This window comes from Pezoporus wallicus, unplaced genomic scaffold (genome assembly GCF_028554395.1).
Source record: "Pezoporus wallicus isolate ANWC-B61680 ecotype Strahan unplaced genomic scaffold, APGP_CSIRO_Pwel_v1 contig_5069, whole genome shotgun sequence".
NCBI classification, from domain to species: domain Eukaryota; kingdom Metazoa; phylum Chordata; class Aves; order Psittaciformes; family Psittacidae; genus Pezoporus; species Pezoporus wallicus.
Window position 1 is genome coordinate 706,503 of NW_026642361.1, and position 25,823 is coordinate 732,325.

General features: G+C 37.5%; 1 protein-coding gene across 8 annotated transcripts in view; it reads left to right on the forward strand.

Annotated features, from left to right (window-relative positions):
- MGAT4C (MGAT4 family member C) overlaps nt 1–18,713 on the forward strand; it is a 389,392-nt gene extending 370,679 nt beyond the window's left edge. For 7 of the 8 annotated variants that reach the window (XM_057429368.1, XM_057429365.1, XM_057429366.1 and 4 more), the window contains 4 exons: nt 185–324; nt 9,591–9,746; nt 14,959–15,106; nt 16,951–18,713. In XM_057429368.1, coding sequence (XP_057285351.1) covers nt 9,618–9,746; nt 14,959–15,106; nt 16,951–18,107 — 1,434 coding nt within the window. In that variant the 5' untranslated portion in view covers nt 185–324; nt 9,591–9,617 and the 3' untranslated portion in view covers nt 18,108–18,713. The remainder of the gene's footprint in view (nt 1–184; nt 325–9,590; nt 9,747–14,958; nt 15,107–16,950) is intronic. The other variant, XM_057429370.1, reaches the window with a different exon arrangement.
- Nucleotides 18,714–25,823: the final 7,110 nt, after the last annotated feature.

The following is a 25,823-nucleotide window of genomic DNA, read 5'->3' on the forward strand; positions in this document are numbered from 1 at the left end:
TCTGGTAATGCCACCATATAACAAACTGTGAATGCTGTGAATCAAGAAGAGGGAAGAGAACAATTGTCACAACTCAGTGGCTAGCATCACCTTTTGGGTTAAGATTACATCAAAGGATTTTTACAAATTAGTCATATACTCATACAGGTCCATGTAGAATCTTTTGTATTTTTCTCCACACTAGGATTACAAATGACTAAATGATTGCAGATGACACAAAACCGAGAGGAGTGGATGGTATACCACAGGGTTGTGCTGCAATCCAAAGGGACCTTGACAGGCTGGAAAAATGGTCTGGCAGGAACTTCATGAACATTAAGAAAGGTAAGTTCAACATCCTGCACCAATAACAACTTCAGGCACTCAATATACACTGGGAATCACCCAACTAGAAAGCAGCTTAACAGAAAAGGACCTGGCAGTCATAGTGAACATGAAGCTGAAGAAGAGCTAGCAATGTGCCCTTGCAGCAAAGGCGGCTAAGGGAAAATAGCAGAAGATTGGCAAGCAGTAGCATAAATGCACTCAAGTTACTTGCAGCTGAGTTGTTGAAAAACTCATTTATTATACTAATTGTTGTCTGGTCTTGTGAGTTTGACAAGCAGAACATCTGTGTTTAGATAACATAGGCCTATGATAGACTCTATGCACCCTATTGACCAAGTTTGAGACTTCTGACCTGTTGTGGAAAGATTGAAGCACAATGGTAAACTACACCTGTGTGAAGCTCTGAATACACAGGTGAAAACAGCAGGGTTGGTGATCATCTAGCTCCGTGCTGCCTGCATCCCCTTCTTTCATGCCTCTGCCTAGGTGATGCTTTGGGGATTCCCTAGTTGGTGAGGTAGTGAAAACAAATTTACTCTTTGCATTTCATCCATGGTTTTGTGGTGGTTCCTTTGTCCTATCTGTGCTGGCTTACACAATGGTGAAGGGTGTCCTGGGGTGCATTAGACAAAACATTACCATCAGGTCAAGGGTGGTGATCCTTCTCCTTTACTCAGATATGGTGAAGCGACACCTAGAGTGCTGTATTCAGTTCTGGGCTCCCAACTACAAGATAGACATGGATGTATTGAAGAGGGTCCAATAAAAGGCCACAGGACTGATTAAGGGACTGGCGCATCTCTTGTATGAGGAAAGGCTGAGAGAGATAGTACTGGAGAAGAGAAGGTTTAAGGGAAATATTATCAGTATGTATTAATACCTGAAGATAAGGTTTAAAGAAAACAGACGGGTCTTTTCAATCGTGCCCAGTGACAGAATCAGAGGCAGTGGCCACAAACTGAAACATGGATAGTTCCCTTTGAACATAAGGGAATATTTTTATACTATAAGGGTCACACAACACTGTCACAGGCTGCCCAGAGCAGTTGCAGAGTCTTCATCTTCAGATATTCAAAAGCCACCTGGACACGGTCCTGCGCACTCGGTTCCAGGTTACCCCACTTAAACAGGTAGGTTGGACTAGATCATAGAATAGAATCATAGAATACTTAGGGTTGGAAAGGACCTTAAGATCATTAAGTTTCAACCCCCCTGTCATGGGCAGGGACACCTCACACTAAACCATATCACCCAAAGACTCGTCCAACCTGGCCTTGAACACTGCCAGGGATGGAGCATTCACAACTTCCCTGGGCGACCCATTCCAGTGCCTCACCACCCTAACAGGAAAGAATTTCCTCCTTATATCCAATCTAAACTTCCCCTGCTTAAGTTTTAACCCATTACCCCTTGTCCTATCACTACAGTCCCTAATGAAGAGTCCCTCCCCAGCATCCCTATAGGCCCCCTTCAGATACTGGAAGGCTGCTATGAGGTCTCCACACAGCCTTCTCTTCTCCAGGCTGAACAGCCCCAACTTTCTCAGCCTATCTAGGTGACTTCTGGAGGGCCCTTCCAACCTCAACCATTCTGTGATTCTGCAGCTCTGTAAAAAAGCTACTTACCTTTTCATTAGATGAGTCTACAGGCTGTGCTGTAGAGAAAACCATGACCAGATTTAGCCAGGGTCAGAAGAAACTTTTCTCATGAGGCTTAACTGGCTTTGGTCAAGCACACTGACTTTCTTCACAAAAATAAATTTTCTATATCTCTGTGCAATTCCATTACAACAGTGGTAATACTCAAGGTGCTTGATTATGGCAAAGTACAAGCTCTTAGCTATAAACCTCAGGTAAGATACTGGAGGCAAAAGTTAATTTACCGAAGTGTTAAGTGTTGCTCAGATTAGCTGATATAGTCTTTGATTTCAGTGAAGGGACTGAGATCTGCAGGGGTACCTTCAGACTAGTATGTCCCTCCAGTTTATTCAGTTCACTATCTAATAGACTCAAGGAATTTGGCTTGCCTGATAGCCCATAGTATGTGATAGCTCTGTACTCACATATTATAGGGATGTACTGTATGACAATTGTCCATAAAAGTTTAAGCTTGCTGTTGAATCTATCAGTGCTTGTATCCATATCTTTCTTTCACTCATTGATGAGTCAATAGGTAAAACATATTTAACATTTATTTATTCAATCTTTATCTCATGTTTCTGGAAATTCTTTCATATGAACAGTGTCCAGTGCTATTTTCAGTGCTCAAAGATTTCTGCCTTTATTTCTAATGCAGCCTAAACCCCCACTCCCATATCTCTAAAAGCTTCTAACCTCTCTCTGGATGTTACAGAGAGCTGTCTCTTTCTTCGTGCTCATTCTGCTTCATTTTCTCCTCTGACTTGTCTCTGTGGAGCAGAACTTCAGGGCTATTTCAGATTTCTTTGTCACATTTTTTTTTGCCTTACAGGCTTTTTCCACATGCCATTAACTCATTGTCTATATCATTTTTCTAAAACCCATCTTTTACCCTATAACTTACTTGATAAAATATATCCAGTGTTATATGCAGCCATCCATCCAGTGATGGATTAAACAGTGCTTTATGGTCTAAGTCAATATGTTTTCACACTTCTTAGTCTTATCTTCCTCTTGATTAGACTCAACTTGTCCACGTCAGAAGAAATACGTTACATGTTGCTCAGAGCCCTATGGCCAAAGTAAGTTTTGTGGCTTCATTTTATGACTCTGAAACTGTCAGATGGGAAAGGCACTTCATCCTCCAACACCCACATTGAAACTAAGCTCTTTACTGCCCTATATTGTTTGGTAACTTGCTTCAGCTGAAGCATCTGTTTGTTCCCAAACACTCAGTCTTTTTCCCAGGCTGTTGAGGTCTGTGGATCAAGGATCAATATGCTTTTCAAATCCTTTTTTAAAATCCATGTGTTTACCCATCCCTTTATCAGTGTTAATTTTGAGTAATATGTCTGCTTATACGCTTCTTTTTAACTTTTTGTATTGTCACAAGACATGGTAATCTTTAAACCATTTATTTTGATCATGTGGATATACACAGTGGTACGCTATCCAAAAAATGCACTTACTGCTAGTTTAAAACCTGAGCTCTACCCTCTGAATTTGTTAGCCACATTCTGAGTTAAACCTTCCTTTCCTTAAGACTAGATTTTACTTCCCTGATGCTAGAGGCAGCAAACATCCTGCCTGTCAGCCTTAAACATTTTATAGGCACTTCCAGGCTTTCAGTAAGACAGAGAGTGAATCTTGCTGGGAGTCTACCTGAGCCCCAAGGAATAGCCTATCCATTATAATTCTCTAGTTTACTACCAACCATAACTCAAATGTATATCACAATCTAGACTTCTTTAATTTTGCATAAGAGCATAACACATGCAAAATTTAATAATAGTAATGTAAAAAATTTCCATTTTTCTTGTCTTTTTTTTTTTTCCTGAAAGTGTTTTCTTTGCCACTTTGTAAAGTTTACTGAATGCAATCCTTGAGGTATCATGAGCAGTCTTCCAAAAAGAAAAGCTGAAAAACAATTTGAACAAATACTAAGTCAAGTAAAGCAATTCAGTTAAACAATGGTGGAATGGTATGTCACAAGGCTGAGGAATGAAGTACCTACTTCTGAGTGTCTTAATTAAACTGGGGATTGCACACAAGGGGTTTAATAATCCAGTCATGTTTTTGTGTGTGTTGTTTATGGATTTTGTTGATATAATGAATGTGGTAGTGGATCTATTCTACTGTCTCTCCTGGAATACAGACTCTGCAGTAACAGGCAAAGCTGCATGACTGATTTGAAGATATTATAATATAAAGGTAACTCAGTTGTTACTTGTGACAGTCATCGGTTCTTCTGCAAGAAAGCAACTTTTCTTGAGTTACTGGGGTACAGGCACTCAGCCAGACCAGAGTATAATGCAAAGATGACTGTGTTGTTCCATCTCTGCACATCTGTAAATACAAGCAGATTCAATGTACTGGTTAGGCAATACTAAGACATTAACTCAGGTTGGCATACTTAAGGGTAAAGGAATACCACAGAGCCTTTTTGCACATCTGATTGAGGAGGAAACAGGTTAGGAAACTAGACAACAATCTTTGAAAGCAGGACAAGGCACAAATCCCTAGTATTGTCAGAAAGTGATGAAGAATTACAGTGGATTTAATATGAAATGGTACACCACAGAAAGTGCATGTATACAGTCTGGAGAAGTTATTATTTTCTCTGAAAAGATTAAAAAAAAAAATCTTGTTTTTTCTCAATTTGTCTTCTTGGGAACAGCTATATTGACATCAAAATTGAAATATGTCAAAAAAATTTAACAATTTTAAATTTAAATATTTTAAATTCAGTTTTTGGTTTCAAGGACTTGGCTTATTAAGACTAGACTGTTATTAGAAGGTCATTCAATATTTGGTCAAAAATTTAAATTCCTCATGAGGGTTGCAAATTTTGCAAGAGAAAACATCACACTCCCATGTGGCAATCAGTTTTGGCCTTTACACAGCTTTCACATCTTTGCACATCCTATAAAGAACAGCTTCAAAGTGTAAAGGTGTGTCATTTCATTGTATTAGCTCACTGTCTTTTTATTGCTGTATCATTTTAGAAATTCAAGAGAATTATAGTTTCATATTATCTAAAACTGCACATATTCTGTGTGAAGGCAACACATACATGTGCATAGAGATATAAAGTCTTAAGAGCTCTCTCTGAAGGCATTGAGGAAAACAGTATGTCTCATAGGAAGGAAAAAACTTAGAATTCATATAAATTTATTAATTATTCCATTTAACTGCTTAAGGGCAGCTTTATGAAACAAGTTGCATTTATATAGCATCCTGATAGCTACTTAATTGTGCATGAATAATAAAGGCATAAAATCTTCAAGAAAAGCTCTGAATTCAGAATTTAACTACGAATCAAAGCCTTTTTTTTTTTATATTAAAGTCTTAATTTTGAGTACTGGTGAATGTTATGTTCAAGTGGTCTTAAAGACCCTTTGGGAACTCCCTATGGGAACTTCTGATGCTACTTTTCGAAAGATGACTGACATCACCCACAAAAAAAAGTAAAATTTAACTTTTTTTTCCTTGAAAACCACTTCTCTAGTGTTCCACAATGCAATGCTACTGACTGGAAACAAAGCTGGCAACAAGAAGCAGTTCTAGGAAGATGTAAAGAATTCTCTCTGTATATATGTATGTTTGTGCACATTTTTAGCTAAAGGCGTACAGTATACGTATGTCAAATAGTAACTTCAGACAAGCTGGTTGGGAGGAGTAGGTTTAAGAGCAGGTTGAAGGCTGCCAAGTACGCGTCGGCACTGCCATCTGGTGTTAGTGGTGGCTCCATGCCTCCTCTGTGACGCGCCCTAGCTGGGGAGTCCTTCCCTTCAGTTCGTCCAGTATCAACCTACCAATAGGTCTTACGAACAAAGAAACCTCACCGGAATGGTGTTCTGCTTACAATGATTTCACAGAATCTATTTGTAAAACAGGAATGTTACAACGACTTGTGTGAAACCAACACAGAAAGTGCAAGTGTTTTCCTCTGGAGGGTGGACACACTGGGCTCTTCCCTTTCTCGTATCAGCTTTTGTAATGAGAGTCCTATGTTCGTCCAGTCTCACCTGTCATTACCTTAATTTTTATTCCTAATACAACATAGTAATGATCTAATTAAAACTGCAATGGGGAAAAAATAATACAGGGAAAACTAATACAGGAAAAACTAATGCAGACCAACAAACATAGCTGTAAGTCTCCTTCCTCATCCTTTGGGACTTCAGTCAGGCTGCTCAGAGAAAAGATCAGGGAACAGTGTAATACTGCAGTCCAAGCAGCAATTTTGGCACTTACCCATATCCGGCACCTGAAAAAAACAAAAAAAAAAAAACAACAAAAAAAACTGAAACTAAAAACAAACCAAAAAAAAAAAGAAAAACACACACACACAAAAAGAAACCGCCAACCAAAAAAAAAAAAACAAAACAAACCTAATATTTATTTATTCCCAGATTTTCAAAATAAAAAAATTAATATGCGCAACTGTATTGCACTGCTGCACTTAAAGCTGCCAGTGCTTACAAGCACTCCAACCCAGACTACTTGAATTTTCAGTAGTCAGGTCAGTTCACACCATTATCTGAGAAGTGTCAGTATTTAATCCAGTGATCCCCTGGTAAATTTTTAAAAGTGTATTGCTTTGAAAATCAGTAGCTATAATGGGGGGAAGAAGGGGGAAGGAAGGAGGAAAGAAACCAAATGAAATCCAAACGGCATGGGTAACAGTGTCTTTTCTAAAACAGGGGCAGTCTTTCCATAACAGCTTGCTGGAATCCACAGACACCCAGCAACCACTGTGCTGTCACAGGTGGAGGGGCAAGAGTGGAGATTCATGGCCCTGACAGCTCCTTACTGATATTTATTTTCATTAGAAAGGAAAAGGAGAGAATTGCTGTAACATAAAAAATAGCTACATTAGACTTTTTCAGCTTCAGGATAATCAGCCTGCTGCAATTCAGCCCACCCTCAAATAAACAGGGACAGAAATCTATATTGTTATTAAGTAGGGTTTTTTTCCTTTGTGCAACAGGTTAGTTGTTCTTATTTTCATCATTGTAATTTTAAATCATTCAGTGTGCAACTGATGTCCATTTACTGCAGTTCCTCTTGAATCTATATGGACAAAACTTTGCAGTTAAACATTTGTGTAACCAATACTTGATGCATTTACCTCCCTGTTCTCTGGAATCTAATGGGCTCATATTTTATATTATTAAATATATTTAATCACTCTGGCAAAGCAAATATTGATTGAATTTTGCACTTGGAATGTTTTTTGTTATTAGGCCAGAAAATTTTCTATATGACATGAAAAATCTTTTCTGTAACTCCTAGTTTGGCCTATTTTGTGTCAGTTTAGATGTTCAGCACTTTAAATACGGAGGTACTTAAATGCAGGGTTAAGAACTGCACATACAGCGTTATTTACTACTTCACACAGAATCATAGAATAGTTAGGGTTGGAAAGGGCCTTAAGATCATTCAGTTCCAAATCCCCTGCCATGGGCAGGGACACCTCACACTAAACCATGTCACCCAAGGTTCTGCCCAACCTGGCCTTGAACACTGCCAGGGATGGAGCATTCACAACTTCCCTGGGCAACCCATTCCAGTGCCTCACCACCCTTACCTTAAAGAACTTCTTCCTTATATCCAATCTAAACTTCCCCCGTTTAACAGTCCCTAATGAAGAGTCCCTCCTCAGCATCCCTATAGCCCCACTTCAAATACTGGAAGGCTGCTATGAGGTCTCCAAGCAGCCTTCTCTTCTCCAGGGCTAACAGCCCCAACTTTCTCAGCCTATCTATCTTCATATGGGAGGTGCTCCAGTCCCCTGATCATCCTCGTGGCTCTCCTCTGGACTTGTTCCAACAGTTCCATGCCCTTTTTATGTTGAGGACACCAGAACTGCGCACAATACTCCAGGTGAGGTCTCACAAGAGCAGAGGGGCAGAGCCACCTCCTTCGACCTGCTGGTCACGCTCCCTTTGATGCAGCCCAGGATACGGTTGGCTTCTGGGCTGCAAGCGCACACTGAAGCTGGCTCATGTTCATTTTCTCATCGACCAGCACCCCCAAGTCCTCTGCAGGGCTGCTCTGAATCTCTTCTCTGCCCAACCTGTAGCTGTGCCTGAGATTGCTCCGACCCAGCACTTGGCATGGTTAAACTTCATGAGGTTGGCATCAGTCCACTTCACAAGCGTGTCAAGGTCTCTCTGGATGGCATTCTTTCCCTCCAGCATATCAACCGAACCACACAGCTTGGTGTCATCAGCAAACTTGCTGAGGGCGCACTCAATCCCACTGTCCATGTCACTGACAAAGGTGTTGAACAAGACTGGTCCCAACACCGATCCTTGAGGGACACCACTCGTTACTGGTCTCCAGCTGGACATTAAGCCATTGACCACAACTCTTCGCATGCGGCCATCCAGCCAGTTCTTTATCCATCAAGTGGTCCACCTATCAAATTGATGTCTCTCCAATTTAGAGACAAGGATGTTGTGTGAGACAGTGTCGAATGCTTTGCACAAGTCCAGGTAGATGAAATCAACTGCTCTACCCCTGTCCATCAGTTCCGTAGCCCCATCATAGAAGGCCATAAGCTAGCTTTAAACTTTCCATTTGTACATGGTTTCTATATATTAAATTTGCTAGGAAAATCAGACATTGTTATGAATAATAGCCAAAATACATTTGTACTTAAACAGATGAGAACACAAATAATGAGCTTATAGACTTCTTTTTAGTTAAGAATCCATCAGAGTTTTTCCACTCTGATCTGGAGTGTGTTTCTTTAGTTTGTGACCAGATCTTTTTCAAACACATGTAGTCCTACATAGGTTAATGCTTCTGATTTGTTAGCCACAAACAGAATTTATCTTGTTTTAAATAATAAAATTACTAATTTGAGTATGTTTTATTGTTTCAATATTGTGATATGACTAGACAGTCCTCTCTCTTGATCTTGAATTGAGCTACAGAGTGGATTTCTGATACTTTCTTTGTCCAATTCATCTAATAAGAGTAAGGACTTCCCAATACTCACCTCAGATGTGTCTGATCTAAGGCATACATCTATCTTCTTCTGTAGAAAATGACACTTCCAGTGAGAACTTTTCTATCATAGTACAGAGGTCTAAGGCTAGGAAGCTGCAGTCTTGATATTGCCTTCTCACTGCAGGGAAGGTACCTTATTTGTGCCTGGTAGTTCTGGTATCTAGAATTCTCCTACAAGCAATGACACTGAGTCATGCCATAGCTTTGGCATAAGCTGCCTTTGGAAGGAGACTCCAGTAGACAGGGAGACAATGCACTTCATCTCTTGCCATCAAGCTGGGATCTGACAATTGCACATAGGAAACTCGGCTGCTTGTCATTCCTACCACACTGACATCATAATTCCAGCCTAAAATGGGTAGGAAAAAGTGCTTTTTTTCTTTACTGACAAAAAAAAAGAAGAGAGAGAGAAAAAAAGTACACTTAAATTATAGACAATTGTACATTAAAATTGAAGATGACAATGATTAAATAAAATTAATTCCACCTTAAATGGTATAGGTCATGAGTGTTTGAAGGATTTGATACATCTGATGGTAAGTTGGTTTGCTATCATGCTTATCAAAGGGGAAGTTCTTGTAATACTGTGGTTTTCTTTCATAGGTGACACTACTATATACTGTTCTTCACATGCGACACAGCTTGAAATATTGTGATAAAATGAGATGCTTGCGGAAACGATCAGCAGTGTCATTCTTAGGAGTCCTTGTCATTTGCTTGCTCTTCATGAATTTGTACATTGAAGATGGTTATGTTTTGGTAAGTTTTTCAGGTGGAAGAAATGATCCTGGAACAGCAGAACATGATGCATCCCTGGTTAAGAAGTAAAGTTCATAATTTTTGCAAGTGTACCATTTTTGTTAGTGTACCATTAACTGCGAAGTATGATTAAAAAGTGGTCCTTATAATGAAGCCATCTTATCAATATATGCTACACATAGTGTGTGTCAGTAAGACCCTAACAGTCCTTTTCATAGAAGTAAATATGTCATTGTGTATTGGAAGTATGGGAGATAGTGAATGTAGCAAAACATGGAGATATCTCACCAGGTATCTTACTTTGAGTCCAAATAATTCCTGTATTTTCCATAGCTGTGGATTTCTCTCAATTTTAATTGCCTCCATCTGAAATATTCGTATGAGCTAGGAGCCACTTTTTCAGTCCACAGTGTGAATTTCACCTCTGAAAACTGTATTAAACAATATTATAGAAATATAATTATAGAAGAGGACTTATACTAACCTGATAGATTTTAAGCTCTTTGCATGAATAACTTCTTTTTAGTGCTTTTATTTTTTGCTTTTTGCACTTTCTATATCTCAGATTTGAGTCGGGGGGGGGGGGGGGGGGGGTCAGTGTTACAGTGTTAACAATTAGACATAAATGATACCTAGTGAAAGCTTATGTGTGAAAGAGATTTATGGAAAGATTTGTGTTAGGGATTTCGACAAGTAACCTACTGACAATGCAACATAACTCTGCAGTTTATATGTAACCTCTGGGTGTCTCAGTGCTGAGCATCAAGTGAGCCCTGAAGACTTGATTAATTGATTGAATTTTCAGTACTTTTGCAAGAAGGTTGGACTAAGCCCAGTAAAAGAATATGGTAGCTTAATAACAAGATTACAAATAGTAAAATGACTGAACTGAGTATCTAACATTGTGATATGATTAGATAGTCCTCTTCTTTGATCTTGATTTGAACTACTGTGTCTTTCTGTGCCACCTTTTGCCTGATTCATCAAACTGGGACAGGATGGGCTTTCCCATATACTGAAAGGTGAAGTCTGATCCCAGCTGGATTTGAAAAGAGACATCATAGTATGAAAAAAGCGCAATACACAAATAGTAAAATCCTAACACAGATTTACCAGAACCATAGATAACTTGCTAGTGATTTTAATTTAAAATATTTTACTTACAACAATATTAAATATTTACAATATTAAGACTATGCTAGTACTTTTTAAACCATTGAAAACACATGCTTCTAGCATGTTACTCCATTACAGAAAAATTGCTTTCTCTAACAGTATTTGTACTAGGGATTTGCACTGTTTTATTTATTCATCATTTTTTGGTTGTTATGAAATTTGACCTGGCTTATCACATATTTATTTTTTCCAGTGGTATTTTCCCTGATGCTTCTTCTCCACTCACTAATTGCTTCAAAGTCCCCCAGATGTTTCTGAAAGTGCTTTTATTATCACTGCTAATGGTGTTCCTCTTGGTTTGTTTTTGAAATCTTTTCCTGTGCTATTTGCCAGCTCCCCAGATGGCTCCATGCCTTATTCCTAATTTGCTGTTTTTTTTTCCCTTTTTTAAAAATTCACTCTCTTTCATTGCTTCTCTCATCACAGTTCTGGCATGTTTGCATTCATGTAGCTTCCAGCCAAGTTTCTTGCCAAGTCTTATGGCAATTCTCCCAGATCCCCTGATAACTTCATGGTCCATCAAGCATTTTCTCAAATATATTAGGCTGTTGACTTTTTAGTGCTCTGGTTTTTGTTTGGTTTTTTTTTTTGTTTTCAACTTTCCTGGCCATGTCTGGCAGCTCTGTCACGTTGTCTGGTGTGTTTTCTCTGCTGAGGTAAAAGGTGAGCAGTTTCAGTGTTGTTGGTGAGCAGACTTGGGGATAGCTTTCAAGAACAGGAGGCTAACCAGTCCTCTTCAGGGAATGGGAGTCTGAAAGTCCTCAGAGACCCAAAAGCCCTCTGACTTTGAAATTGTAGTAAGTCTCCTGCTGGAGTGTCCTGGGTTCAGCAGTAGCAGTCATGTTTTTCCTTTGTGTTAACTGGTGCAGTGCTGTGTTTTGACTTCTAGCTTGAGAACAGTGTTGGTGAAGCCGATGTTTTCGGTTGTTGCTAAGTGATGTTTACCCTGACCAAGGACTCTGTGAGGCTCATGCTCTGCCAGGGAGGAGGGGAAGCTGTGAGGAAGCAGGGACGGGGCGCCTGACCCGGGCTAGCCGGGGAGGTATTCCATACCACAGCACGTCATGCCCAGGGTGGGGGGTTAACTGGGAGTTACCCGGAAGGACACGGGGCTTCCGGGTGGGACTCGTTTTCTTGGCCGGTGGTATCGTATTCTCTTCCCTTGTTATTTTCCCTTATCATTGTTTTAGCTGATAGTAGCAGTGGTGATTTGTTGCTGGACTGTTCTTGTCTCAACCCGTAGGAGTTGCACTCTCTCGATCCTCCTCCCGTTCCTCCGGGAGCGGGGAAGGGGAGAGCCCCGGTGCGGGGGGGGGGGGGGGGGGGAGACGGACACGGACCTCGATTGTTGTCAGCTCGGCACCACTCACTGGGAGTGAGTGAACAAGTTACCTGACTGGGTTTAAACCACGACATGGAGTATCTCTTGAAGTTAACTGACAGAGGAAGGCAACTGACCCAGAGTTTCTCTTCCTGGTCTCAGGCAGCAGGCTGTGCAAGGGAATGTAGGACTAGTATCTCTTTCTTCAAAGTTAAGTGGCCTTTTTCGGGACATTAGAATATTACAGTGAAATTCTTTGTGGCAAATCTTAAGAAGGGAGAGAACTTTTCATTTTTGCTCAGAGACTCTCACATGTCTGAAGAATCCTTTCACTGTTTTCTTCAGGGCATTTGCTGTGGAAACGGGTCCACCTCGGAAAATTGCTTAAGTACTTTTGTTGAGGACTGTACAATGCTGATGCATGTGTGTCAGCAGAGCAGTATAAGGTGCTTCATCTGCAGCTTGTGAGCCACATCTAATCAAATATTTTGAAGACATACTGAATTAATATAACCAGATAGCACAATATATGCAGTGATTTTTTATACATATTATGAGTTGTAAGAGAACTGTAAGTGAAGCATGCCTTTTGCACACTTCTATGAATGCTTATCATTATTTTAGGCACTATGAAAACAATAGTACTATTGTAGCTGACACAGCATCCTTAGTGGAGTACAGTATCTTTATAAAGAATGGAGAACTTCTGGCACTTTGCCCAGTGGAACCCACAGAAATCTCCCAGGCTTCAGCTAACACTGGAATGTAAGTTAGTGGTTAGTTAACAGATGAAAGGCAGAACTACCATAGAAAAAAATAGAGAAATCTAAAGAGACCTAATCAAGATCTTCAGCTTCACTGGCCTCTGCATAGTAGTCAGAGATAGAAGAACCAGATTTAATTTTTTTGGCAAAATCCATTTTTCAGTTTTTCTTTTCATTCAACAAAGGAATGAAAGCAACAGCAATTTAAAAAAAGGATTGTTAGCCACAAAAGACATTTCTTAAAGAGAAAAAAGAAAAAAAAGGAAATTGTTGTGGTCAGTTTACATATTTTGCTTGTTAAAATCAAAACATTTTATCCTGACATTCTCTATTTCCAAACATTTTGAAACTTTTTATGTAGGAAAATCTCAGCACAATGGATTTCCATTCCAAAGCCTTATGAAACAAACTATTGTGGTGTTCCATTCTGTAACCAATGACACATGATGTTTTTTGACATTAAAAAATGGCTGGGTTTTAAAAAAGAAGTTTTTGGACCATCCCCTTTTTTTTTTTTTTTTTTTTCAATTTGACATTTTTTGATTTTCATAGAAAATCTCCTGAAGTTTAAGTGCATTCTCTTCCTAGCCTATTAAGTTACATTTTAATCTGGAATCCAATCAGCATAAACCCTCTTCTCATATCTTATGGGCAAATGCAAAATATCATAGGAGCTCTAGAAAGAAATTATTGGAAAGGCATTGCAGTTGAAGAGAGAGTAACAGTGCAGGTAGATGCACCTTTATGTCCGCCAAAGATCTTTACTAAACTCAGAAGTGTATTATTTATTACTTACAAATAAATTACTATTATTTATTACTTACAAAATAAAAATAAAGAAGTTAAAACAAACCTAGGATTGGCTGACAAAAATATTTCTTTGTGTTATAAATATATATTTGACATATATTTTTAGTATTTATACCATGAAATATGAGTGCTGTTTACTATTTCTGTGGTTGTTCTTGTTAGCATCAATACTATCACTGCACAATGCAGTTTTTAGTTTTTAGTGTTTCTGCATGCTGTATATATCAGAAGAAATGAACTTTTTCATTCAATGGCCTGTCATCAGACTAGAATCCACCCATGTAAATTATATAATCGTTCCTAATTTTAAATTCTGTCTCATGACACTACAACTTGTTAGATATTTTGCCTTTTCTTAAGGACTAAGGAAGAGATTTTTCTCATAGATCCAACTAAGCTTATGGATAGAGCACTCCTAATGAAGCTGCTCCTTCCCTTAGGTGAATTTATGATGGCTAAGGAAGCTTCTTTAAAGAAAAAGACAGGAGAAGGAGGCAGTAAGAGGAAGTATAGTGATAAATTTGCCTTTTTTCTTATGCCATCAAACTGTTCACGAAAGCCAGCAAAAGCTTTGGCTGTCTTGATGACTGCATACATTTCTTCTTATCACAAACCTGAGCTGGAGCTACTCAGAAAAATCATAAAATGAGCCAGCTGCCAGGATCCAGTTTCATCTTTCTTTGTAATTGTTTTGTGGGTTGTTGTGCTTTTTTGTTTAGGAACTGAAAATATATTAAAAAAATCACCCCCACTTCTCCATCTATGAAAATTCTCTCATCTGTTGCTTATTGATGCTTTCTTATATGTCTTTTGAATACTGCAGCATTTTATTTTTTTTTAAATAATTTAGTGTTTCCAAACTTTACAGAGCTTTTGCCCAAAATATTCTTTTTTTTTTTCCCCCTGTTTCCGTAATCTGAAGGGTTATGGTACATATTTCTGTAGCCAAAAATGTATGATATTCGGTAATGGTTTTTTTTAAAAAAATGAAGTGACATCTACATGCTTTCACAAAAGCTGACACTGAAAATTGTTGTTCTTGGAACCCTGCCTGTCCATGTTTCCTCTCTAGCTGGTATTCACAAATGTGTTTCTCTCTGTCTCTCTCCCTCTCCTATTCTTTTTGTTTTCTCACTAATAGGAAGGGGACAAGCAATTACTCAGAGAAACAGCCACGCACCAGCTCAACCCAGAGCGCTATGTTCACACTTTTAAAGATTTGTCTAATTTCTCAGGATCTATAAACATTTCCTATCGCTACCTAGCTGGCACACCTTTGCCAAGGAAAAGTAAGTAACTGTAATCTGAATGTTACAAAATGAGATAATTTAAAAATGGCTGAAAACCACATAGTCCCTGTGATATTTCTAGGCAAGAGGGGCTGAGTTAATCAGTGACAATCTCAGAGTTTGTGAGACAGCTATCTCTCTCTGCACAGGCAGTTCCTGAGCAGCTGTTAGCTCATCCTGGCCTCACAGCTTGGTTACCTGCTGATCAGATGCCTGACTTGTAGTTATCCTGCAGACAGGACTTAGACTGTCTGTGGGAGCACACCTTTGTAGACCTCCTCACAGGCCAGGAGACGATTTAGAAAGCAGGAACAAGGCACATGCTGGTGGTGATCTATAACCACCCCAAGACTGTACTGTCAGCATCTGTCTGTATAAACAGTAAATCCAGTTTATGGTATGCTGGCTTCACATAGATACACCTTTCAGGTCCCCTGTTTGGCCAGTCCAACTGCTGTGAATAGGTCTCCTTGTTCATTTAGATGTGATAAGGAAGGTGAATTGTGCTATTATGGTGACAGTAAAGGAGGATTCTTCTTGCAGCCATCTTCAGATGGATTATCTAGATATTCTGACTCCAGGCAGGGTTCAAGACTTTCATCTTGAAGTGAAATACTGCCATACCTAGTTTTTAGACAGGTATCACCTTGTTTCCAAACTGATCATTTTAAGACATAAACAAGGGTCAGAAGTCCAAGCATAAAAGATAAAATAAAATCACCCATGATTTGTTGATATTCATAGAAAGCCACAAAAGTTTTTTTCAGATTAGATTTGAGAAATTTTGGGCTCTGCAGGCAGTGTAAACGTCTTCTGGGGGTTGTACTTCATTGTAAAAGTGCATTTTGAGCAGACTTAAGCCTTGGGAGAAACTCTGAATCAGTTTCTCAGAGCAGTCTTTTACAAAACACAATATTTTAAGAAAGTTGGGGTAGGTTCAACTGAAGTATGGCCTGTCAATTATAAAGTCTTAACATTTTTTACATCAGAAGTTAGAAAAAATTAGATGTATTAGAACATAGCATACTCATTTCGACTGCTGGCAAAAATGCAATGGCAGTGAATCCAAACAGCAGAGATGAATATTTTTCTCTTATAATTAAGATGCGTATCTCCCTAGAAAGATGTAACAGCATTAGAAAAATATTTATACAACCACAGGTATGAGGTAGTAAGCTCTTTTCTACTTTGAAATAATATCTAAATTACATTTTGTAACTGAAGTTCCCCGTAAAATGCTCAAGGAGTCCTGAAAGCTCGTTAGAAGAACTACTAGCAAGGTAAAATTGGACAGATTCAGTTAAAACTTAATACACAGAAAAATGTATTCATGCAATGTTCATAAAAATGTAAAATTATGCTTAAGTGTAACTAGTCTTGTAGAGTGCTTAGAATGATAAAAGTTTGGCAATGAATTTTAGTTGCTGTACTGCATTTTGTTGCTCCTTGTGTGAATCATATCTCATAATCCCGTATCTTTTAGCAGATTTTAGAGCCTTATCATTGTGTGTGTGGTTTCCTCTACCAGGCATATCCGTGCACATTGCTTTGGCTTTTGTCCACTACATGCCATTCCTTGCAGTTAACAAGTGAATGTTTAATGCAACAGTCTTCTTATGTCTATTTGCTTGTTATGTGATTCTTCTTTCATGAAAAGGCAATAAACATCCTTTGTTGCATTCAGCTTAGTAAATTCACATACCAAATTTCTCAGTCTTCACTATTTTTTATAGTGAAGTTTTACTAGTTTTATATAATATAAGCACAGCTCTGGAGAATAGCTTTGTGGTGGAATTTTGCCAATGTGAGATACTCAGTTTTTCTTTGAATTGTCTTTTGTACAGGGTATCTTACAATTGGGCTATCCTCTGTGAAACGGAAGAAAGGAAACTACTTGCTTGAGACCATCAAGTCCATATTTGAGCAATCAAGTTATGAGGAACTCAAAGAAATTGCAGTGGTAGTGCAACTGGCAGATTTTGACTCAGCCTGGTGTGAAGGGATGGTCCAGGATATTTCACAGAAATTTGCACACCACATAATTGCAGGCAGATTAATAGTGATTCATGTCCCTGAGGAGTATTATCCTGTACTGGATGGTCTCAAAAGAAATTACAATGACCCAGAGGACCGTGTGAAGTTTCGATCCAAACAAAATGTAGATTATGCCTTTCTTCTTAACTTTTGTGCTAATCTTTCTGACTATTATGTGATGCTAGAAGATGATGTTAGGTGCTCAAAGAATTTTTTTACTACTGTTAAGAAAGTAATTACCTCACGAGAAGGGTCTTACTGGGTGACTTTGGAATTCTCCAAACTGGGTTACATTGGAAAGCTTTACCATTCCCATGACCTCCCACGCCTGGCCCATTTTTTATTGATGTTCTACCAAGAAATGCCTTGTGATTGGCTGCTTATCCACTTCCGTGGGCTGTTGGCTCAAAAGGAAGTGATACGTTTTAAGCCATCTCTGTTCCAGCACATGGGATACTACTCATCTTACAAAGGAGCTGAAAACAAATTAAAGGATGATGATTTTGAAGAGGAATCATTTGATATCCCTGACAATCCACCTGCAAACTTACACACCAACATGAATGTATTTGAAAACTATGAGGCAAGCAAGGCTTACAGCAGCATTGATGAGTACTTCTGGGGCAAAGCTCCTTCTACTGGAGACTTCTACAGGATTGTATTTGAAAAGCCCATTAAAATCAGTAAAATTAAAGTTGTCACTGGAACTGAGGACCGGCAAAATGACATTTTGCATCATGGAGCCCTGGAAGTAGGAGAAAAGATTGTAGGAAATAAAAATGGGAGACAATGCACCACTTACTTGAGATTAGGGGAATTCAAAAATGGGAATATTGAAATAACAGATGTGGAGCACAAAGTTCTGTTTGATATTAACTGCATGAGAATACTTGTTACCAAAAGTCAAAAAGAATGGCTGATCATTAGGAGCATTAGCGTCTGGACTTCTCAAACACCAAATCAATAAAGTAAAGCCACCTGAGAAGGTTCAGAATGCATAGTCATCTGGGTCCCCACTGGTGCCATTCCCTAGAAAAACTGACATTTCCAGCTCTTCACTAAAGACACAAAAAATCTGGGGAAATCACAAAACAAGCAAAGCAATTTATTTTTTACTAGCTTGGCCAGGCAATATACAAACATTTGCTGAAATTTTTGAATTTTATAGGAAATGCAAAGTTCTCAAACCTCACTTGAGATCTTGAAACCCTTTTTTATTAACATTTCTCTGTGAGAGAGATCATCTGGACTAAACAGGACTAAACAAAGCATCCTATAATTACCAAAAGTTTTAAAGATATGACCAGTTCGTTGTGAAAAGAAATAAGATTGCACTTTATGCACATATAAATTTAAAATGTTGTGGTAGTATGCACTTGTACAATAGCTGGTGATGTGTTTCTTTTAAAGGCAGTTGTGACAAGGAAATCTGACCTGAAACTGGCAGTTTCATTCTGAGCACTGTAAGAAAATAGCGTGGCTAATCATTGCAACTCCTTTTCAAAAGGGAATGTATGTAAAATTATAAATCTGACATGACAACTATGTATAAAATACATAATTGCATCTGTTAGCCTGTCTTAACAAATATCTTTTGTTCTTTTTCCTGTGTCCTTTCACTGAAACAAGCACTACTTGGATTCTGTATTTCTTAGGGGACCAATTTACTCTCCTTATTCAAAAATGATGCCTCACAGTAAGCAAGAGCTCTGCTTGACTACAGATGTCACTATCAAACCCAAGCACCTCAAGGGCAACACTGTTTACTTAGACAGGCATCTTAACAGATCTCAGCTTCAACATTTTCTGTTCCTTCGCAATATGCAGTACTCTCTGTGAGGAATTTTCACATAGATAAATACTACAGCATGCTTTCAAAGACCTGCTATGCCTTCCATATCTACATTTACAGTCCATGTATGATACAAATGTAAAGTGTACCAGATTAACCAATTGGAGGTGAATGTAATCACCAGTCTTTCCCAGATGACGTCTAGCCAATAGGCTGGACACAAAATGAAGAATCTTGATTCAATGAAAAGGTAATACGTTTCTAAGTTTACTTCCCCCCCACCACCCCCACCCCGCCCCCTTCAGTTTTCTAATTCTGATCATGTTAGTTTTGTAGACAACTTCCCACTGCCTTGGTTATTCCCTGTAAGCTTATTTTGCTTGGCTTTATGCAGTAAACAGAAAAGTTCCCTCAGTCCTCATGACTGCAGCATCAGATCTGGTCTTTTAGTCCATCACACGAGGAGATTGTACAGCTGTATGATATATACCATTATGCATACATTTGGATTAGCAGTATCCAGGGGAAAGGTCCTCTAAGAAATTATTTAGACTTTCTCAGAAGACACAGTAAGAAAACCAGGAGTATCAAGTGCGACAAAGATGATTGCTGTAATAGAAATCTTATGAATACTGTAGTTATCAATTGCATGCATAGGTTTTACTTAAATATGGAAGGCAAGGGTTAAGTTTCAAGAATGCCCGCACTGACCAAGACTGAACAAATTACTATACTCAGTACATCCAAACTTAACATGGCTATGGGTAGGGTAAATTATTAAAAAGTCTACACAAAATAGCAATGCAATTACTTTTCCTGGTTCATAAATCATGATAAATTTGGGTTAGGGTTTGGAAAATCCCCCAGTACAGAGAAAAGGTAAATTTTAAATAAAATCTTCTGATATATCGGAAGATATATCTACATAATTCAGAAAAGCACCCTCTTGTCAAAAAAAGTCTTTGTTTATTAATGCACATTTAAATCTATTATTTATATACATATATTCATTACAATATACTGGAAGAGGCATACACATTCACTTCTTCAAGGAAAATTACACAATTCTTTTAATTAAAAATATGCGCTAATCTCAAATGGTTATGAATATTTATGATGGACTTTTTAACAGTGATCTTCCAGTAACTAGTTGATAATTAATCATTAGTCAACACTGATTTTTTTTCATGAACTGTTATTCTTCTATTTTTCCTTTCCTTGATCATTAACCATTAGTACCAAAGCAAACATAACTAGGTTAACCAGCAGTGTTGCCCTTATCTTTATTCAGAAATGCAGTCCAACTCAACCTTCTAAATTAGAATGAAAAATATACTTACCTTGAGGTTTAAAATTTTCTTGTAATCAAAATGGACTGCTAGTATGAATTAAATGCTCTCAACATAAACCTGAAGTGACTTACATGATATTTTTGAATTATCAGCTAAACAAAACTGCTTTCTTTTTTGAATCCACAGTAGTAATGAGTCTGATCTTCCATAACATGTCTCAGCAGTGAGAAAGAACGCTCATCTGGCTGTTACCAGTCTGAGAGGATCAAACCCTCAAAGGAGTTCCCTCAAAGGAAGCTTTCTTTGGGGGTAGATAGTGGTATGTGCTGGGAATGAGAGGCATACACCAGTCTTCCTGTTGAATTTGAGTTGATTTGGAAAAAAACAGCTAACAGTATGTTTATTGCAGGACAGGTAAGAAAGCACTTCTATAAGCTAGTGTTTTGAGCACTCACCTTAATACATGGGTCCCAGCTTTCCTTCACAGAGTGTATATTTTATCCAACTTATTCACATGAACAAGGTTGCCAAAAAAAAAAAAAAAAAAAAAAAAAAAAAAAAAAAAAACCACAAAAAAAAAAACACAACAAAAAGCTTTAAAAAGATTTCAGAAAATTATGTTTGAAGATTTTTTTTCTTTCTTTGTGTGCTAGGAAAAGTGATTTCCTCTAAAAGAGAATTACTTAATCAGACATGCATATGTTCACTAATACTTCTCAAAGTTTGGATTTCCTTTTTTTTCACTGATAAAGCAGAACATTATCAGCGTCACAAAGCTCTATTCATTGGTGTATACTGTTGGTTCTGTTGGTGTGTATTTCCACAGGTTCATTTGTGGACTGAAGACTAAACATCAATATTTTCACACTGAAATGCCAATACAGAAAATATTACACTGTGGTCTGCTCAGTGATAGATCTATTCTTCACTAATGTATATGTATTGTTCCTATTGACACTGTTTGGGTTTCCTCATTGTATAATGTCCCTGGGCCACTTTTTCTTTTCTTAACTAAAAGTCAGTTTGTCTTCTTTCTTCACACAGTATAATTCCTCTGACATAGGGAATTCTTGGGAAGTAAAATACTACTCATTAAGAATTAAAAGAACTGAGTCCACAGTTCACTGCAGAAAAGCAAATACAAAGACAGTAATTTTTAAGCAAAAAAGTGATAGCATATTTACTGTATGTGTTATATTAAAAATAATTCACTAAGGTGCTCTATGAATTTGTTATTTTTAGATCAGTGCTCTAACATGATCCTCTTTTTCTTTCTGCTCAATATTGTGTTGTGTTAGACATATGTTTTTGCTTTTACAAAGGGAAGTAGGGAACTTGTTCATTATTGAATAATTAACATTTAAATTAAAGAGTAAACTATAACACCTTACAAAATATTTCATCTTGGACAACTATTAAAGAAAGAAAAAAACAAACAATCAAACCAAAACCATGTCTAACCATCTTCAAAATTGCAGCTTTCACTGTGAAGCATTTCAAAGATTCTGATGGAAATGATAGTCCGTTCTACTCTCATAGCAAGTTTGAAGTTTTGTTAAGCTATATTACAATAAGTATTTAAATATAAGCACTAATGCAGATCATGTATCATGAGCTCAGGGAGTGTCATATCCTCAAATAGTTAAAAGTACAGGTATTCGTGACCTTTAGCAGAACCATCAGGCTTGTAGACTAAAGCTAGGCTGCTGCAAAAAATTGAAAGAGGAGCACAACCAGAACTAGCTCAGTGTACAATGGTTGTCTAAGATCTGTTTCTCTCTACTGACTATGGTAGGAGCCTATGCAAGTGGCTTGGCCCAAATGTTAATTTCCTGGACAATTAGAGACACAGGAGATCTGTTTCCTTTGCATGATTGCATATAAATCTAGATAAAAGCATGTGATACTTACAAACCTTTACAGATAATTTCCTATCATTAGCACCACTCTTCACAGCAGGGATGCTCAGTATCTTCTTCATAAATACTATCCTGCAATTTCAATGAAAACAATTTGTTCAGCTTTAAAATAAGGAATATGAATCTCCCCCTTGAATCTAACACATTATTTATTACAGGTTAGTTTTAAAATTAAATTAAGTGCAGAGAAATATTAATTACAATAACATCTCCATAACAGTAATTTGTTCTTAAATTGGCATCTGGGCAGATAGTAGACTGTTTTTCAGCCACATTTCTAGATGTTTTTCAACTGTCAAACTACCTACTACAATATCCCAAATAAAATTCCACTTTGTCTTGACAGTTGTAAAAAGGGTCCTAAAATTCCACATAGAGCTTGAAAGTACTTTAAGTAGGGTTATATTGCTAATTAAACCCTTTGCCAGCCCTTTGCTAGGCTTATGTAAGAGTTTCACATTTAATGAGTAAAGCTGAACATCAAAAGCTGATGCTCATTTCCTCCATTCAGCTGGCTAAATAGCTGCCTTCCTTCTATCTTGCTACTTATTAACATTGGTTTTGCTTTTGCCACTTCAGGAAAACCTGCCTGACAGCTAGGGAAATCTCAGGCTACAAATTCTCAAAGGTACAGAGTTTGTACATTAAGAAATGTTCCCATTTCTTAACAGACGTATCATTTTTTGAAAACTAGCCTAAGCACAGTGTTCAGTTTCTTGGGCTCTCCCTTGGTGTTACTAGAAGTGGATTTTCTTCCTAGATAACTACATCAAGCAGTAAAAAGAAATATTACCAGGGAAAAAAATAATTGCTATGCAATTAATTTTTAAAAACAAGTTAAAAGTTGATCAGGCTTCATCTATCCTGAACAATTTAAGTAGAAAAGATTAACATACCATGACTGAAAGAAAAGGTTAAATGAATATTATGTGCGTATATTTCTGCTGTATGACTGGACTGAACTTAACTTACCATTTAAAGGTGGCTGTTTGTCAGAGTACCATCATTGTATTAAACCTTTTACAGAAAAAAGGAGCCTGTGATGACCCCTAGAACTGCTTTTTTGCTGTCTCCATAAAAGAAAGAAAAAAAAAAGATTTATCCTTAAAAAGTATTGCCTTGGGCATGCACATTGAAGTAGTACACAAAGAACAATATTTGCCCTATTTGCAGTACACAAAGAACAATATTTGCAATGTTGGAATACTTAACGTCTACCAGAGTGTGGGTGGAAATGTAACAAGGATTAGTTACTATCCTTGCTACAATACCTGTAATATTTTTCAAAATAAATGTAAGATATGTAAAGACTCTTTGGCTTAATGCCCTTCTCTTTAATCACTATACCATTCAGTTTTCTTTTAACTGTAGATACCACATTTTCAGCTTCTTAACCTGGGCCAAAACGGCATACAACCCAAGAGGACACAGCATAGTTCAAAGGAAATTTGAGAACAAGTTATTGTATGCTGTGCTTCCTCAAATGCATGTTTACCTTGTTCTGATAACCTGGATTTAGAATTCCTGCCAAATGGCACTCTAGATAGGCAGTTTAAAATGCTTTGTTGTTTTGTTTTGGTTTTTTTTTCCTTATTATACCTTTCACAGCTAAAAGCAGAGATCTTAAGGTAAAAGTTAAACCCTTACACCAATATTTGCTGCTACTAAAAGTCCCTTGCTTTGCACTGATGCCATTTGGCATATTTCAGTTCATCTGCAACTTTAGAGTCTAATTTCATGTTACATCTTCAACAGCACACACAGGTATTCCCTCCCTCTGTGTTTAATATCAATATGGAATAAATTAACATAATCTTGGGTAAATATTTTCAATACACTTTCACATCAATTTAGGAAACTGGGACTGTTACTGTTGTTTATTTCTCAGAATTGCTTCCTTCATTTGGCCATTGCTCACTACATTTAGATTCCACATCTGCTGAAAAGACAATAAGCGTGTTATAATGAGACACTCATTTAAAGGAGAACTGCTAATTCTTTTTTTGTTGTATAATCTAAAGTTGCACTATCTGTTTTTTTTTTAAATTATTTGCATACCGTTTTACCTCTGTGAAAATCTCATAAAGCAAACTGGTTTTATTAATCACTCCTGCAAATGGATCCTGGCAGCAGTCTGTTTTTTCATTTGCAAAGTGAGCCAGGTTTCTTCTCTCCTCCAAAGTGTTGAATAGCTTCTTTTAAGGAAGAAAAAAAGCCCAAAACAGGTCTCCTCTCTAGTGGTTGTCTACCACTTTCAAAGATAAAAAATCTTTCGTTTGCTTCCTCCCTTCTCTCCCTCAAAGCTGCATTTTAAAATAAAAAAGTAGTTCTCCTTTTTCCTAATGCCTCAGCTCACCCCCATCTGCACACTTTATTTTTCTTTTGGAAAGGGGCAGTTTTATTTTATGCAGAAACATTTGGGGAATAAATGACACAACACCACCAAAAAAATTTTTCAAGTCTATTTTTTTTTAAGCATTATAAATGAGATATGCAATATGTTCCATCAAAGGGGATCAAATGTTTGCTCAAGCATGCTTGTGTTAGCTGCTCCTCACACAAAAACAAAGTCAGGTAAGGTTTTTCAGGCAAGTAACAGTGTGCATGTGCGTGTGTAAGCACATTAACAAAAAAGCTGCAAGAAACCACATCTATGGATGCCTTGTGCACCAAAGACTTCTGCACTTAGCTCTCTGGTTAAGGAGTGAAACAATTTTTTGATCAAAGCAGCGTGTGAGAAATATTTTGGACATGAACTTTCCTACAGGTAATCACTTTTTCTTCTGATACTAAGCCAATTCCATAGAATATAATCTCTAGAGTAATAACTCCTGCCAAGCTGTTCCATGAATTTTGTAAACAGATGTTACTTTTCCTGAACATTAATTATAAATACTACATTTACCTTAACCATAAACTATTGTTAAAATATTTTTCTTGTTTTGTTCTGTTTGAAAGCTTACTTTTTCTCTTTCAAACTGAGGAAATATATTTGCTCTTTTCAATAGCTTTAGCATAAATATTCTAGAACACGGGATTAGGAGCAAGTGTGTATTCTGATATGAAAACGGGTTCTACCAGTGTTCTTATAGTATATTTGAGAAGACATTTCAGCTATAAAGGTATATTTAAGCATTTATTTATTCTCAAAAACATTGGAGTATCTTTATTTCAGGACTTTGTGAGGAAAAAAATGCACAACTAAACCATGTTACTGGAAAAATTCCCTTTCCCAAGCTTTCATTTGCCCTGCCAGCAGCAAGTCCTCATGTTTCTCCAGTTTAACTTCATGAAACCCAGCTTCTTTGTATCATGTATTTATAACACCTCCACAAAATTAAGTCAGATCCCCATCAGGTTTGCATTTAATTCAATGAACTTCAGTGTTTTTGTGCTTTTTATGCTCCTGCTTCTGAAAGATTGAACAGTTATCTTCCACTATCTTCAAGAAGAAAATATTGCAAAGCTCCAGTTGATATATCTCATAGTTTTGCTAATTAGTAGCTAGTAGGTTTTTTTTAATCTACTTATTTTCACAGAGATAGATCTTTAGTCTCTATGTGGGGGAGAGGGGACAATGTTTGTATTATTTCTACAGCAACTATTTCTGACATCACCTTCTTCATATCCTCATTTTGCTACTCCCACATTCACTTCATGCACATACAGAGTGAAAAAAA